The 18,088-nt window shown below is 37.2% G+C and overlaps 1 protein-coding gene across 1 annotated transcript in view; it reads left to right on the top strand.

Annotated features, from left to right (window-relative positions):
- Positions 1-17,671, top strand: part of LOC141058199 (mucin-5AC-like) — a 51,156-nt gene extending 33,485 nt beyond the window's left edge. Inside the window, exons 46-67 of the mRNA XM_073554345.1 lie at positions 1,151-1,270; positions 1,608-1,706; positions 2,024-2,143; positions 2,269-2,367; positions 4,254-4,373; positions 4,715-4,813; positions 5,123-5,242; positions 5,410-5,508; positions 6,177-6,296; positions 6,651-6,749; positions 7,065-7,184; positions 7,345-7,443; positions 9,274-9,393; positions 9,732-9,830; positions 10,141-10,260; positions 10,427-10,525; positions 12,396-12,515; positions 13,657-13,755; positions 14,072-14,191; positions 15,385-15,424; positions 15,821-15,938; positions 16,592-17,671. Of these exons, the coding sequence (XP_073410446.1) occupies positions 1,151-1,270; positions 1,608-1,706; positions 2,024-2,143; positions 2,269-2,367; positions 4,254-4,373; positions 4,715-4,813; positions 5,123-5,242; positions 5,410-5,508; positions 6,177-6,296; positions 6,651-6,749; positions 7,065-7,184; positions 7,345-7,443; positions 9,274-9,393; positions 9,732-9,830; positions 10,141-10,260; positions 10,427-10,525; positions 12,396-12,515; positions 13,657-13,755; positions 14,072-14,191; positions 15,385-15,424; positions 15,821-15,938; positions 16,592-16,802 (2,460 nt within the window). The 3' untranslated portion in view covers positions 16,803-17,671. The remainder of the gene's footprint in view (positions 1-1,150; positions 1,271-1,607; positions 1,707-2,023; positions 2,144-2,268; positions 2,368-4,253; positions 4,374-4,714; positions 4,814-5,122; positions 5,243-5,409; positions 5,509-6,176; positions 6,297-6,650; positions 6,750-7,064; positions 7,185-7,344; positions 7,444-9,273; positions 9,394-9,731; positions 9,831-10,140; positions 10,261-10,426; positions 10,526-12,395; positions 12,516-13,656; positions 13,756-14,071; positions 14,192-15,384; positions 15,425-15,820; positions 15,939-16,591) is intronic.
- Positions 17,672-18,088: the final 417 nt, after the last annotated feature.

Here is an 18,088-nt window from a genome sequence, read left to right as displayed (position 1 = left end):
TGTCGAGTGCGATCTGATGTTTTGTCAGATCACACTTGGAGAAAAAAATACGTTCTTTGGCACGAGCCCTTATAATTTAGTAACTCATAATCAAACCAGTTTATTCTGGATAATGTTTAGAATGCATTTCTATAATGCATGATGAATATTATTATCATATATGCATAATGCATACATGATAGAGAAAGAGATACAGAAATTCTATACAATTGATATAGAAGGTTGGCCTTATAATATGTCATCAATGTCTGATCTGGGCAGGTGCAGCTCTCTGCACCCCCACAGATCATTGGCTCTCAATGACGGTGGCAAACGCAACTACCCAGATAAGAGATGAACAACTCTATTGAAGGTATAATGGCCGTGTTCGCGTACTGCACATCCACACCCAATAGATTTGAATAGTGGGCGGATGTGCAGTACATACAGTAGAGAGAACTGTGCAGATCCATAAATGAGCAGTTTCGGTCACTGCTGGAACAGCAAATCAGCAGGGGCGCTGGGTGACACATCTCCATTGATCAAACATTGATGACCTATCCTAAGGATAGGCAATAAATGATAAAGTCCTGAGCAACCTCTTTAAATGTATAATTGGTATAAAAGCCTTTTAACTTATACTTTGCAATTCTGCAATACATCTTTAAATCTATTGACTGCAGATGGCCACCAGAGCACAAAAACAATTATCTTGAAGGATTTGATCAAGTTAAGATATAAATGACTTATCTATGGTATGAGATTAGTGGAGCTCCTGTACCCCCACAATCAATTACATGGGAAATATACTGCAGTACTTGGTCTACAGATCGTTTATCCATCAATTCCCAATGTGTCGGGATTGAGCCGAAGGCCAATAATAAAAAAACAAAACTCGGTATTAGACACTAAATTATGCATCAAGCAGTGGTTTTCCACTCTGTACACTACCACTATCTGGCTGCTGCTTGAACAGCTAGAATTTGAATGCTGGGGAAGTCAACTACTCAGTCCTCCACCGATTTCTTATTGATGACAGATTCCAGAGGAAAAATATAAAAACATTAGTCCTAGGTAACCCTTTCAATTTTGAATTCTCCATTTGGTGCACACATTTAGAATTGTAAATTCTTAAATCTGTATAATATCTCATTTTATTGTGTATTTACAGCCTGGTGAGACATGGAGCTCCCCTGATATGCCTTGTGAACAGATTGAGTGCCAGCACATTGAAGATCAGTATGTGCCTGTTGAAGTCAGAACAGTTTGTGCCAGCGAACCTTGTGAACAGGTACGATCAGTTTAGTATTAGAACCTCTCTAAATCACAATGCCCATGTGCAAACAAGAGAGGAAAGTAGCACACCTTTTTTTAAAAAAAAGGTTGCGATTTAATCACCAAAGCTTAAGAGACTTGCTGAAGTTTTGGGAATAAATCACAACCCAACCTTGAATTTCAGCGGGCTGTTCTTCTTTCCCTTACATGAATTATTTGTGAGTCTGAGTCAACCCTTGTAAGTTGTGCACCAACTAGGAAGAACAAGCTTGTAGTACTAGTCCCAATTTGCTTTCTTTGCAGGAACCCTGACCTATAGACTTTAGAAACTAAGCAAATATCTTGTTCCCCAGGGCTACAAATACCAGACAGTTCCAGGCGAATGTTGTGGACAATGTGTAAAGGACGCCTGTGTGATCCATCTGAGTGACAACACAACCAGAGTTATGAAGGTATGGTCAAAAAACAATAACAATGCATTATTTGTTTTGCTCAAATCATGTTTTAATTGTATGATAAGATTAAAATGAAACTTAAAAATTCTATTCTGCTCCTGAAACCTTAATTTTGATTTCTCCTGTACTCATTATCTATTATGAAAAATACATTTTGTGTGACCTTCCAAAAAAAAGTCATAAGATCCTTTTCAGCTACTGTATTCAACTTAAATACACTAGACATATTGACATTAGTCATCATTTTCTATAATTTTGTGCACAATTCTAAGGATGTTCTAAATTAATCATTATATTATTTAACTAATTTTCAGCCTGAAGAAAAGTATGTTCCACCAGAAGATAAGTGCTCCATCTACACCTGTTCCAGCACCTACAACGTTGAGAAGAAAATCATTTCATGCACACCTCTCGATCAATCCAAGTGCAGCGAGGTTTGTTCACCTACATAGTCATATTTTATTATGTAATTGAAATAAAATATTTATTCCCTTATTCATGATCTGCAAGGGTTTTTTAGTCACTTCTCTTTTTTGTCTTATTATTTTGCATCTTTTAGGGAACAGAACTCGTACATTCTGAAGATGAGTGCTGTGACAAATGTGTACCTTATGCTTGTGTAATGAAAGGCAAAGACAACTCCACAATCATTCTGAAGGTATTCTAATGCCATTACTAGGAGCAATTCACTGCATTAAGATTTATTTTTGAATATAAAGAAAACTGTATAGATCCCTAAGTATTGAGCTTCCCTGGTAGTAAATAGCATAACTGTACTTTGACAGCACAGGGTCACTCACATTAAACCCATTGCTGTCCAAGCCAACCAGGATTCCTTGGTGTTAACCCTTAAAACCTTCAGTATTAGGCTGGGTGCAGACGACTGTATTTTCTCTCATCCAATAAAATTGGGTAGATTATGCAAATCACACTATAATCAAAGTAGAGTTTGTTCAGAGTGTCAGCATAGTGGGATCCAATCCTCTTGGATGAGGAGAAGATGGAGAAAAAAATCAGGATTTTCTCCCTTCTGTCACTCTGTGGAAATCAGACTGCACTCATTTGTCATGCGAATGAAGTCCGATGTTTTCAGTGGACTCAATGGCTTGTATGGCCTATTGTGATCCAATATTGGATGGAACTCAGGCATACAGCGATTTTTTTCCTTGAGTAGGCTTGGTTGGAGGAAAAGTTTTTGCTTGTGTATGGCCCCAGAGACTAACACTGAGCCGAGTGCGATTTGATGTTTTGCCGGATCACACTCGAATCAAAAATGTTTGCTGGCACAAGCCCTTATAATTTATTAACTCATAGTCAAACTAGTTTAATCTGGATAATGTTTATCATGCATTTATATAATGCATACTGAATATTATTATCAAATATGTATAATGCATGTATGATATTGAAAGACATGCAGAAATTCCACACAATTCATATAGAAGGTTGGCATCAGGGGTTGTCATACTGTCTACACTTCATACAGCAAGACACTTGTAAAACTCTCTTTAAATATCTTACATTTGCCCCTGGCTTGGTTTCCATGTCTTATACTGAAGAGACCTGAAAAACCTATAGTTAATAGAGTTGCCTTGGACATTAACATCAATTAACTATCCAAATAATAGATCATCAATGTCTGATCTGTGGGGGTGCAGTTCTGCACCCCCGCCGGTCATCGGCTCTCATTCAGGGCGGCAGCTGGAACTGCCCAAATACGAGATAAACTACTCTATTGAAGGTATAGTGGCCGTGTTCGCGTACTGCACATCCACACACAATAGATTTGAAAAGGGGGCGGATGTGCAGTACATACAGTAGACAGAGCTTTGCAGATCCATAACTGAGCAGTTTCGGTCACCACTGGAACAGCTGATCGGCAGGGGCGCTGGGTGACACACCTCTGTTGATCATACATTGATGACCTATCCTAAACATAGGCCATCACTGTTAAAGTTCTGAGCAACCTCTTTAAGTCTATAATTGGTATAAATGCATTTTAACTTATAGGTTGCAATTCTGCTATACTTCTTTAAATCTAGCGACTACAGATGGCCACCAGAGAAAAAAGAACAATGATCTTGAAGGGTTTGATCAAGTTAACATATTAATGATTTATCAATGGTAGTAGTTTAGTTTGGCTCCAGTACCCCCACAATTACTTAAATGGGAAATATACTGCAGTACTTGGCCTACAGATCGTTTATCCATCAAGTCTCAATGTCTCAGGATCAAGCCAAAGGCCAATAAAGAAAACAGAAACTCGGTATTAGATGCTAAACAATGCATCAAGCTGTGGTTTTCCATGCTGTACCCTGCTACTATCTGGCTGCTGCTTGAGCAGCTAGAATTTGAGTGTTGGGGGAGTCAGCTGCTTAGTCCTCCACCGACTTCATATTGATGACATTTTTCAGAAGAAAAATATAAAGACTGTATATTAGTCGTAGACAACCCTTTCAATTTTGAATTCTCCATTTTGTGCACACATTTGGATTTGTAAATTCTTATATCTGTATAATATCTCATTTTATTGTGTACTTACAGCCTGGTGAGACATGGAGCTCCCCTGATAAGCCATGTGAACAGAATGAGTGCCACCACATTGAAGATCAGTATGTGCCTGTTGCAGTCAGAACAGTTTGTGCCATCGAACATTGTGAACAGGTACGATCAATTTAGTATTAGAACCTCTCTAAATCAAAATGCCCATGTTTAAGCAAAAGAGGAAAATAGCACGCTAATTTTTTTTTTAAAAAAGGTTGCGATTTAATCACCAAAGTTTCAGAGACTTGCTAAAGTTGGGGGAGTAAATCACCACCCAACCTTGATTTTTAGTGAGCTGCTCTTCTTTCCCTTACATGAATTATTTGGGATTCTGAGTCAACTCTTGGAAGTTCTTCACCTACCTAGGCAGAACAAGCTTGTAGTACTAGTCTCTCCTCGCTTTCTTTGCAGGAACCCTGACCTATAGACTTTAGACACTAAGCAAATATCTTGTTCCCCAGGGCTATGCATACAAGACAGTTCCAGGCGAATGTTGTGGAAAATGTGTAAAGGACGCCTGTGTGATCCATCTGAGTGACAACACAACCAGAATTATGAAGGTAAGGTCAAAAAATAATAACAATATATGATTTGTTTTGCTCACAGCATGTTTTATTTTTGTGTAAAAATGAAACTTAAAAATATTATTCTGCTCCTGAAACCTTAATTTTGATTTCTCCTGTGCTCATTATCTATTATGAAAAATGCATTTTGTGTGACCTCCCAAAAAAAGTCATAAGCTCCTTTTCAGCTATGTATTCTACTTAAATACACTAGACATATTGACATTAGTCGCTGTTTTCTATAAATGTGTGCACAATTATAAGGATGTTCTAAATTAATCATTATATTATTTAACTAATTTTCAGCCTGAAGAAAAGTATGTTCCACCAGAAGATAAGTGCTCCACCTACACCTGTTCCAGCACCTACGATGTTGAGAAGAAAACCATGTCATGCACATCTCTCGCTCAATCCAAGTGTAGCGAGGTTTGTTCACCTACATAGTCATATTTTATTGTGTAATTGAAATTAATTTTGATTAAAAAAGACGTATGGAGTATGCACTAGAAAAAAAACATTTATTCCCTTATTCAAGATCTGCGAGGGTTTTTTAGTCACTTCTCTTTTTTGTCTTATCATTTTCCATCTTTTAGGGAACAGAACTCGTACATTCTGAAGATGATTGCTGTGCCAAATGTGTACCTTATGCTTGTGTAATGAAAGGCAAAGACAACTCCACAATCATTCTGAAGGTATTCTAATGCCATTACTAGAAGAAATTCACTGCATTAAGATTTATTTTTGAATATAAAGAAAACTGTATAGATGTTAAAGTCCCGAGCAACCTCTTGAAGTCTATAATTGATATAAAAGCCTTTCAACTTATACGTTGCAATTCTGTTATACATCTTTAAATCTATTGACTGCAATGGCCACCAGAGCACAAAAAACAATTATATTAAAGGATTTGTTCAAGTTAACATATTAATGGCTTATCTATGGTATGACATTATTGGGGCTGCAGTACCCCCACAATCACTTAAATGGGAAATAAACTGAAGTACTTGGTCTACATATCATTTATCCATCAAGTCTCAATGTCTCGGGATCCAGCCGAAGGCCAATTTCAATTTAAACCAAAAACTCGATATTAGACGCTAAACAATGCATCATGCTGTGGTTTTCTATGCTATACACTGCTAATATCTGGCTGTTGCTTGTGCTGCTAGAATTTGAGTGTTGGGTGAGTCAGCTGCTTAGTCCTCCTCCGATTTCACATTGAGGACATCTTCCAGAGGATAAATTTAACTATATTAGTCCTAGACAGCACTTTTAATTTTGAATTCTCCATTTTGTGCACACATTTGGATTTATAAATTCTCAAATCTGTACAGTATCTCATTTTACTTTGTATTTACAGCCTGGTGAGACATGGAGCTCCCCTGATAAGCCATGTGAACAGAATGAGTGCCACCACATTGAAGATCAGTATGTGCCTGTTGCAGTCAAAACAGTTTGCGCCATCGAACATTGTGAACAGGTACGATCCATTTAGTATTAGAAACTTTCTAAATCACAATGCCCATGTGCAAATAAAGAGAGGAAAGTACGCCAAATTCTTTTTTTTTTTTTTTTTTTAAAAAGGTTGGGAATTAATCATCAAAGCTTCAGAGATTTGCTAAAGTTTGGGTAATAAAAAAAAACCCAACCTTGAATTTCAGTGGGCTGCTCTTCTTTCCCTTACATGAATTATTTGTGAGTCTGAGTCATCCCTTGGAAGTTCTGCACCCACCTATTTAGGACAAATTTGTAGTACTAGTCCCAATTTGCTTTCTTTGCAGCAGGAACCCTGACCTATAGACTTTAGAAACTAAGGTAAAATTTTGTTCCCCAGGGCTACGCATACAAGACGGTTCCAGGTGAATGTTGTGGAAAATGTGTAAAGGACGCCTGTGTGATCCATCTGAGTGACAACACAACCAGAGTTATGAAGGTATAGTCAAAAAACAATAACAATGTATGATTTGTTTTGCTCAAATCATATTTTAATTGTTTGATAAGATTAAAAAGAATCTTCAAAATTCTATTCTGCTCCTGAAACCTTAATTTTGATTTCTCCTGTGCTCATTATCTATTATGAAAAATACATTTGTTGTGACCTTCAAAAAAAGTCATAAGCTCCTTTTCAGCTATTGTATTCTACTTAAATACACTAGACATATTAACATTAGTCGACGTTTTCTATAAATTTGTGCACAATTCTAAGGATGTTCTAAATTAATCATTATATTATTTAACTAATTTTCAGCCTGAAGAAAAGTATGTTCCACCAGAAGATAAGTGCTCCACCTACACCTGTTCCAGCACCTACGATGTTGAAAAGAAAACCATGTCATGCACACCTCTCGATCAATCCAAGTGTAGCGAGGTTTGTTCGCCTACATAGTCATTTTTCATTATGTAATTGAAATTAATTTTGATTAAAAAGAAAGTATGCACTAGAAAAAAATCATTTATTCCCTTATTCATGATCTGCAAGGGTTTTTTAGTCACTTCTCTTTTTTGTCTTATTATTTTGCATCTTTTAGGGAACAGAACTCGTACATTCTGAAGATGAGTGCTGTGACAAATGTGTACCTTATGCTTGTGTAATGAAAGGCAAAGACAACTCCATAATCATTCTGAAGGTATTCTAATGCCATTACTAGAAGAAATTCACTGCATTAAGATTTATTTTTGCATATAAAGAAAACTGTATAGATCCCTATGTATTGAGCTTCCCTCGTAGTAAATAGCATAACTGTACTTTGACAGCACAGGGTCACTCACATTAAACTCACTGTTGTCCAAACCAACCAGGATTCCTTGGTGTTAACCCTTAAAACCAACAGTATTAGGCTGGGTGCAGAGTTACTGTATTTTCTCTCATCCAATAAAATCAGGTAGATTATGCAAATCAAACTATGATCAAACTTGAATCAAGGTTTGATCAGAGTGTCAGCATAGTGGGATCCAGTTCTCTTGGATAAGGAGAAGATGAAGAAGAAAAAAATCAGCATTTTATCCATTCTGTCACTCTGTGGAAATCGGACTGCACTCACAATATTGGATCAAACTCAGGCATGCAGCGATTTTTTTCCTTGGGTATGCTTGGTTGGAGGAAAAGTTTTTACTTGTGCATGGTCCCATAGACTAACACTGAGCCGCGTGCAATCTGATGTTTTGTCGGATCACACTCGGATCAGAAATCAGTTTGATGGCACGAGCCCTTATAATTTACTAACTCAAAGTCAAACTAGTTTATTCTAGATAATGTTTCTCATGCATTTATATAAAGTATGATAAACATTATTATGATATATGAATAATGCATAAATAATATAGAAAGACAAACAGAAATTCAATTCCATACAATTTATATTGAAGGTTGGCATCAGGGGTTGTCATACTGTCTACACTTTGCACAGCAAGACACTTGTAAAACTCTCTTAAAACATCCTACAATTACCACTAGCATGGTGTCCATATCTTACACTCATGAGAGCTGAAAAGTCTATAGCTAAAGGATTTGTCTTGGACTTTAACATTGATTAACAATCGAAATAATAGATCATCAATGTCTAATCTGTGGGAGTTGAACTCTCTGCACCCCCGCCGATCAGTGGCTATTAGTGACGACGGCAGCTGGAACTGCCCAAATACGAAATGAACAACTCTATCAAAGGTATAGTGGCCATGGTCGTATGCTACACATCCACACCCAATAAATTTGAATAGGGGGCGGATGTGCAGTACATACAGTAGACAGAGCTGTGCAGATCCATAACTGAGCAGTTCCAGTCACCACTGGAACATCTCATTGACAGGAGCGCTGGGCGACACACCTCCATTGATCATACATTGATGATGACCTATGCTAAATATAGGCCTTCAATGTTAATGTCCGGAGCATCCTCTTTACGTCTATAATTGGTATAAATGCCATTTAACTTATACATTGCAATTCTGCGATACATATTTAAATCTGTCGACTGCACATGGCAACCAGAGCACAAAAATACATTTATCTTGAAGGATTTGATCAAGTTATCATATTAATGATTTATCAATGATAGTTTAGTTTGGCTTCAGTGACCCCCAGTCACTTAAATGGGAAATAAACTGCAGTACTTGGCCTACAGATAGTCATCCATCAAGTCTCAATGTCTCGGGATCAAGCCAAAGGCCAATGAAAATTAAAATCGGTATTAGACGCTAAACAATGCATCAAGCTGTGGTTTTCCATGCTGTACACTTCTAATATCTGGCTGGTGCTTGAGCAGCTAGAATTTGAGTGCTGGGGGAGTCAGCTGCTCTGTCCTCCACCGATTTCATATTGATGACATATTCCAGATGAAAAATATAAATGTATTAGTCCTAGACAGCCTTTTCAATTTTGAATTCTCCATTTTGTGCACACATTTGGATTTGTAAATTCTTATATCTGTATAATATCTCATTTTATTGTGTATTTACAGCCTGGTGAGACATGGAGCTCCCCTGATAAGCCATGTGAACAGAATGAGTGCCACCACATTGAAGATCAGTATGTGCCTGTTGCAGTCAGAACAGTTTGTGCCATCGAACATTGTGAACAGGTACGATCAATTTAGTATTAGAACCTCTCTAAATCAAAATGCCCATGTTTAAACAAAAGAGGAAAATAGCACGCTAATTTTTTTTAAAAAAGGTTGCGATTTAATCACCAAAGCTTCAGAGACTGCTAAAGTTTGGGGAATAAATCACAACCCAACCTTGATTTTTAGTGAGCTGCTCTTCTTTCCCTTACATGAATTATTTAGGAATCTGAGTCAACTCTTGGAAGTTCTTCACCCACCTAGGCAGAGCAAGCTTGTAGTACTAGTCCCAATTTGCTTTCTTTGCAGGAACCCTGACCTATAGACTTTAGACACTAAGCAAATATCTTGTTCCCCAGGGCTATGCATACAAGACAGTTCCAGGCGAATGTTGTGGAAAATGTGTAAAGGACGCCTGTGTGATCCATCTGAGTGACAACACAACCAGAATTATGAAGGTAAGGTCAAAAAATAATAACAATATATGATTTGTTTTGCTCACAGCATGTTTTATTTGTATGTAAAAATGAAACTTAAAAATTTTATTCTGCTCCTAAAACCTTAATTTTGATTTCTCCTGTGCTCATTATCTATTGTGAAAAATGCATTTTGTGTGACCTTCCAAAAAAAGTCATAAGCTCCTTTTCAGCTACTCTATTCTACTTAAATACACTAGACATATTGACATTAGTCGCCATTTTCTATAAATGTGGGCACAATTCTAAGGATGTTCTAAATTAATCATGATATTATTTAACCAATTTTCAGCCTGAAGAAAAGTATGTTCCTCCAGAAGACAAGTGCTCCACCTACACCTGTTCCAGCACCTACGATGTTGAGAAGAAAAGCATTTCGTGCCCTATTCTCGATCAATCCCAGTGTAGCGAGGTTTGTTCACCTGCATAGTCATATTTTATTATGTAATTGAAATTAATTTTGATTAAAAAGGAAGTATGGAGTATGCACTGGAAAAAAATTTTTTTTCCCTAATTCATCATCTGCGAGGTTTTTTTAGTCACTTCTCTTTTTTGTCCTATTATTTTCCATCTTTTAGGGAACTGAACTTTTACATTCTGAAGATGATTGCTGTGCCAAATGTGTACCTTATGCTTGTGTAATGAAAGGCAAAGACAACTCCACAATCATTCTGAAGGTATTCTAATGCCATTACCAGAAGCAATTCACTGCATTAAGATTTATTTTTGCATATAAAGAAAACTGTATAGATCATAAGTATTGAGCTTCCCTCTTAGTAAATAGCATATCTGTACTTTGACGGCACAGGGTCACCCACATTAAACCCATTGCTGTCCAATCAACCAGGATTCCTTGGTGTTAACCCTTACAATCTTCATTATTAGGCTGGGTTCAGATAACTGTATTTTCTCTCATCCTATAAAATCGTGTCAATTATGCAAATCACAATCACTCGAATCAGAGGTTGATCAGAGTGTCAGCATAGTGGGATCCAATTATCTTGGATGAGGAGAAGATGGAGAAAAAAATCAGCCTTTTCTCTATTCTCTCACTCTCTGGAAATCGGACTGCACTCATTTGTCATGTAAGTGAAGTCCAATGTTTTCAGCGGACTCAGTGGCTTGTATGACCTATTGTGATCCAATATTCGATCAAACTCAGGCATGCAGCAATTTTTTTCTTGGGTAGGCTTGGTTGGAGGAAGAGTTTTTGCTTGTGTGCGGCCCCATAGACCAACACTGACTCGAGTGTGATCTGATGTTTTGTCGGATCACACTTGGATCAAAAATATGTTCATTGGCACGAGCCCTTATAATTTATTAGCTCATAGTCAAACTAGTTTATTCTGAATAATGTTTATCATGCATTTATGTAATGCACTATGAACATTATTATCATATATGCATAATGCATATATGATATAGAAAGACATACAGAAAACAATTCATATAGCAGGTTGGCATCAGGGGTTGTCATAAAGTCCACACTTCAGAGAGCAAGACACTTGTAAAACTTTCTTTAAACATCCTGCATTTGCCCCTGGCATGGTTTCCATGTCTTATACTGATGAGAGCTGAAAAGTCTATAGTTAAAGGACTTGTCTTGGACTTTAACATTGATTTATTTTCCTTATAATATGTCATCAATGTCTGATCTGTGGAGGTGCAGCTCTCTGCAGCCCCCGCTGATCAACGGCTCTCTGTGATGGCGGCAGCCAGATTTGCACAGATGCGAGATGAACATCTCTATCAAAGGTATAGTGGCCATGGTCGTGTACTAAACATCCACACCCAATAGATTTGAATAGGGGGCTAATGTGCAGTACATACAGTAGACAGAGCTGTGCAGATCCATAACTGAGCAGTTCCGGTCACCGCTGGAACAGCTAATTGGCAGGGGCGCTGGGTGACACACCTCCATTGATCATACATTGATGAGCTATCCTAAGGATAGGCCATCAATGTTAAAGTCCGGAGCAACCTCTTTAAGTCTATAATTGGTATAAAAGCCTTTCAACTTATATGTTGCAATTCTGCTATACATCTTTAAATCTATTGACTGCAATTGTCCACCAGAGCACAGAAAACAATTATATTGAAGGATTTGCGCAAGTTAACATATTAATGACTTATCTAGGGTGTGACATTATTGGGGCTCCAGTACACCTACAATCACTTACATGGGAAATAAACTACTTGATCTACAGATCGTTTATCCATCAAGTCTCAATGTCTCGGGATCCAGCCGAGGGCAAATAAAACACCCAAAACTCGATATTAGACGCTAAAAAATGCATCATAATGTGGTTTTCCATGCTGTACACTGCTAATATCTGGCTGCTGCTTGAGCAGCTAGAATTTGAGTGCTGGAGAAGTCAGATGCTCTGTCCTCCACTGATATCACATTGAGGACATATTCCAGAGGGAAAATATAACTATATTAGTCCTAGACAACCCTTTCAATTTTGAATTCTTCATTTTGTGCACACATTTGGATTTGTATATTCTCATATCTGTATAATATCTCATTTTACTGTGTATTTACAGCCTGGTGAGACATGGAGCTCCCCTGATAAGCCATGTGAACAGAATGAGTGCCACCACATTGAAGATCAGTATGTGCCTGTTGCAGTCAGAACAGTTTGTGCCATCGAACATTGTGAACAGGTATGATCAATTTAGTATAAAGCCCCATCACACACAGCGAGATCACTAGCGAGATCGCTGCGGAGTCGCAAGTTTTGTGATGCAACAGCAATCTCACCAGCGATATCGCTGTGTGTGACAGATATCAGCGACCGGCCCCCCTGCCGGGTATCGCTGATAGTGCTCAAAAACCCTGGACTTTTTTTTGATCGTTGGTCTTCCGCTGGCCAGCATGCATTGCTGTGTGTGGCAGGTGGGAGACCAGCGATCAGCGGGCTCCCAGCTTGTATCCAAGGTAAACAGCGGTTTCTAGGGTTTCTAAGTGCCGTGCGGCGCTTAGAAACCTGCAGTGTACCTTAGATACCAGCGTGCTGATGCAGGGAGCTGGTAACCAAGGTAAACAGTGGGTTTCTAAGTGCCGCGCGACGCTTACAAACCCTCTGTTTACCTTGGATACGAGCTCCCTGCACCAGCACGCTGGTATCTAAGGTACACAGTGACGCGCCGGCTCGTTGTTGCTGGTGCTGATCGCTGGTGAAGCTGCCTGTTCGGCAGCTCACCAGCGATCATGTAGCGACACACCAGCAATGCTGACAAGTTCATATCGTTACAAAACCTACAAAAGACAAAATGAAAAAATCCTGCTGTAATTAAATAAGTAAAAAGCAAAAGTGCATTTAAATCATACAGAGTTCTTAGTAATACTGTATTTGATCAAACATAGCATAAAAGCCGTCCCACCATTGACAAGGTGACTCTGTGGTCGGGGCGGTCCTACACTGTCTAAGTTCATATCATTGTCGGGATCGCTGGTGAGTCGTTATGTGTGATGGGGCCCTTAGAACCTCTCTAAATCACAATGCCCAAGTGCAAACAAGAGAGGAAAGTAGCACGCCAAATTTTAAAAAAAAAGGTTGGGATTTAATCACCGAAGCTTCAGAGACTAGCTAAAGTTTGGGGTATAAATCACAGCCCAACCTTGAATTTCAGTGGGCTGCTCTTACACATGAATTACATGAATTATTTGGGAATCTAAGTCAACCCTTGGAAGTTCTGCACCCACCTAGGTAGAACAAGCTTGTTATACTAGTCTCTCCTCGCTTTCTTTGCAGGAACCCTGACCTATAGACTTTAGAAACTAAGCAAATATCTTTTTCCCCAGGGCTACGCATACAAGACAGTTCCAGGTGAATGTTGTGGAAAATGTGTAAAGGACGCCTGTGTGATTCATCTGAGTGACAACACAACCAGAATTATGAAGGTATAGTAAAAAAAATAATAACAATATATGATTTGTTTTGCTCAAAGCATGTTTAAATTGTTTGTAAAGATACAAATGAAACTTAAAAATTCTATTCTGTTCCTGAAACTTTAATTTTGATTTTTCCTGTGTTCATCATCTATTATGAAAAATGCATTTTGTGTGACCTTCCAAAAAAGTCATAAGCTCCTTTTCAGCTACTATATTCTATATAAATACACTAGACTTATTGACATTAGTCGCCATTTTGTATCATTTTGTGCACAATTCTAACGATGTTCTAAATTAATCATGATATTATTTAACTAATTTTTAGCCTGAAGAAAAGTATGTTCCACCAGAAGATAAGTGCTCCACCTACACCTGTTCCAGCACCTACGATGTTGAGAAGAAAAGCATTTCATGCACACCTCTCGATCGTTCCAAGTGTATTGAGGTTTGTTCACCTACGTAATCATATTTTATTATGTAACTGAAATTAGACTTATACTATATAAACTAGACTTAAAACAGACAAATAGAATAATGAATTGGGTGCAAACAAAAACAAGGCACAAAACACACAAATCGGACCATCAAAGAGGCATAAAAGCAATGATGAATTGTGACCTTAATGTTCTTGTCGTTTCAGGTGACTACTCACTATAACATGATGTGTATGTTCATGTATGACATCTGTTCTGCATTTTCCAGTAGTTTTTTTTTCCCAGGGCAAGCTCTATCTCTAATTTACTAGTGGGTAGAGACTAGTTAGTAATAAATCTTCTATAAATAATTCCCAGACATTCTTGCAGAAGCAGCTGCAAAATGAAGGAAATTAAACAGCAGTGTAATTATGAATCTAGAAAACTACTAGAAAACAGCAGCATGACCTGTCTGTGTCTCTGCCTCTCTCAGTCTGCTACTCCTTCACCCTCCTTACTCCATTGCCTTCAATAGACAGCTGTAATCAGATCCTTCAGTGAGTGACAAGTAGCAATTTGGAGCAGGACATATTTTAGCAGTTTTTCAGAATAAGTAGTCAATCAAGCAACTAGAAGGCAAAAATAAGCCGCTCATAAAGCAGATTTCTCTGACAACATACATTACAAAGTTTCCTCTATTTGCTTGTACTATTGATATATGCCAAGTGTGTTGAAATAATAGTGCCCATTTAAGTGAAAGAATTTCTTTTAATATCATATTTTATTGCTTCTTAGGGTTCAATAAAAATAAGTCACTATTCATCTTCCAGCCTCATTGTTTTAAAAATCTAAAAACAGTTTTATGATTAAATTCTCAATTTATCTTTATAGTCGTTAATGCCCTTTTTTCCAATACAGAGCACAGAAAACCCATAGATAGACATAGAAGTATATGAGAAAATTTTATTCTTTATCCCAAAAAAATCACCTGCTCCCTTTATTAACAATATAGGGATCCAGATAATTAGCATTTATCTTGGTGTCTGTAAAATTCTGTATTGAAAATCAGAGCTTCAACAGAAAAGGAAATGTAATAAGTTATTAAACAACAAATAATGTTGGTCCGAGATGTTAAAAGGTGCATGTTCGTTTAGTTTTTTTCTCCTTTTTTTAATGAAAAATAAATAACTGCATATTCATTTTGATCTATGTGTTTGTTGTGCAGGGTACTATCAAATCTGATGGCTGTTGTGAGTTTTGCAAACGTAAGTAATTTATTATCAGTCCTAAAAGTCTTTAATTATCAGTTATGTTCCACTGGGGTATTTGTGCTAAATAAGCATTATACAGTTTAAAGCTCTATAGTCAAGAGCATAAGGGTAACAAAAATTAAATGCAAAAAGAGAATAAGCCCTCCCCCGAGGTACTTCACAGCTTTATTTGTATGGTTAGAATTTTGCTTAAATCAGGCACAAACTCCCAAATAAATTACCGCAACATTATTTATAACACTATGTTATAAAATAATAATCACTCCAAAAGCATAAAAATAGGAACCACTGACACTTGATGATTTATAAACTAGTTATACCAATTCTTTCAAAGGTGAATACTCCTGTAATACTTACATGTTAGTAATTGTATTCACATTCCTATTAAAGCTGTCCTGTCTGGATGTGGGGTTCATAAAAAATCCGAGCGTATCAAGACCAGCTTTTGCGAAACAGACCAGGTTGTGGAGCTGTCCTCCTGTGGTGGAGCCTGCATGACATCTTCTATGTAAGTTGAAAGTGTTATTAATCCTTCACATTTATAACTTTGTAAGCCACTAGGGTGACAAGGAGACATACAGTATCTGTGTGCAAGGAGTCATATATATGTGCAAGGAGAGAAACATTATTTACCTGCAAGGAGAGTTACAGTATTTATGTGCAATGAGACATATCTACTGTATATATAAGGAAACATGTCAATGTGCAAGGAGACATATGTATGTGCATGTATAGATACCGTATTTATCTGCAAGGAGAGTTACAGTATTTATGTACAAGGAGACATGTCTACTGTATGTGTAAAGAGATATATCTGCGTGCAAGGAGACACACAGTATCTATGTGCAAGGAGACATATCTATATGCAAGAAGACATATCTATGTGCAAGGAGAGATACAGAATCTATGTAAAAGGAGACATTTATGTGCAAGGAAACATTCTGTATAGTATCTATATGCAATGAGACGTACAGTATCTATGTACAAGGAAAAATATCCATGATTATCCTTAGGTTTACTCTACAAAGTTGTCTACAAGTGATGTTTGAAAAAATCTTCAATCTTCTTATACTCAGAACTTCTTGAGTTATCGTAGATCTGATCAGAACGTTTACCTGGACGAACCTGTTACCATTTCTAAAATGTATCCTCTTTGCACAGATACTCTGCTGAGGCAAACCTGATGGAGCACAAGTGCAGCTGTTGTCAGGAAGTGAAGACCAGCAAACGGGAAGTAAACCTGAAATGCCTGGACGGAACCAGCACTGTCTATACCTACATATATGTAGAGGAGTGCGGCTGTACCCACACTGAATGCCAAAGTGATGTCCAGACCTCCAGCACACAGCAACATCAACAGGTCAAGGGTTAAAAGGACCTCCACAAGGACCTCCAAAATCATCAAATACACTAAATGACAGTATCAATCTGGCTAAATGAATTACACTGAATCAGAACTTTAATAAGAACACTGACTGAATATTGTATGTGACATCTGAATACTCTGGAAAACTAAACTCTACCAATGGGCTTCTAAAGACAAGGTTCGCTTTTTGACTGCCAAGATGTCTTCATCGAAGCCTCCAACCTCTACTTACTTATCTCTATGTATGACAGGGCTTTAGTCAAATGAGCTAATTCTTGAGATTAAATAGTTTAAACCTGTAATTTTGCACAATAACATTATGTAAAACCTATTTCACATACAATAGAATTTAACTCAAGTACACAGGTTATCATATTTTAACTCCTTGATAGTCATTGTAATCAACATTAAAGCAGATACTCCCATACTACACACAGATCACATTTAATCTAGAGGACACAATATATATTGTATAGACGTGTCTTTGAAAAAGATACTAACAGAAGGTTCACCATCAGGTCCATATAAGCATTTCATAATATGAAGGCAAATATACTGCTGCTCTATGTCATCCTGTTTACAAAATAGCCAAATTTGTTAAAGTTTGTTAATTTATCTGCAATTAGCTAATAGGAATATAAATAGGACAGCGCTATTGTTTTACTTTTATTGAATGTTTTGATGCATGGATGTCAGATTACTGTTTTTTTTATTTCTTTAGCTAACATCTGTTATCTATTTATTGCATCTGGGTGGAGATTTAACGCATGTATCTGTTTTGCTCTTTTGCCATTGGTATTAGAGAATTGTGAGTTATTGTATTTCCAGAGTATGAAATATGATTTAAATTAAAAATCTTTTAAGCATTTTAGAAAGTTTCTGAGCTTTGTTTTATATTCAGTTCAAATGCAGAAAGTAAAAAAAAGCAAAAAAGGTCTAATGAATATTAGTATTTGAATGTTTATTTCATTTGCACACTGTATGTTATCGAAATACTGCATATGGACCCCTTAGGCTCCATATTACCATCACAAAGGCACCCAATAACTGACTATATGACGCGACACAGCGACAGCATATTATTCACTAAAGGTACTGCCTCCTGGGAAAAATATCTTCATTATATGACTTAAAATATGCCATGATATCAGAGCTATTCAGAGGTAAAATTAAGCCCATAGTTATCTATAATATAGAATATTAACATAGCAATATGGACGAACATAAATAAATTATTCTTGAATGGGTCTAGGTCTCTTGGTCTTTACGTTTGACTTTCTAATGAACTCTTA

The sequence above is a fragment of the Dendrobates tinctorius genome, unplaced genomic scaffold, assembly GCF_039654945.1.
Source record: "Dendrobates tinctorius isolate UK_male_01 unplaced genomic scaffold, ASM3965494v1 ptg000211l, whole genome shotgun sequence".
Lineage (NCBI taxonomy): Eukaryota > Metazoa > Chordata > Amphibia > Anura > Dendrobatidae > Dendrobates > Dendrobates tinctorius.
Note: the sequence above shows the minus strand (reverse complement) of the source record. Positions and strands in the feature narration are given on the sequence as shown.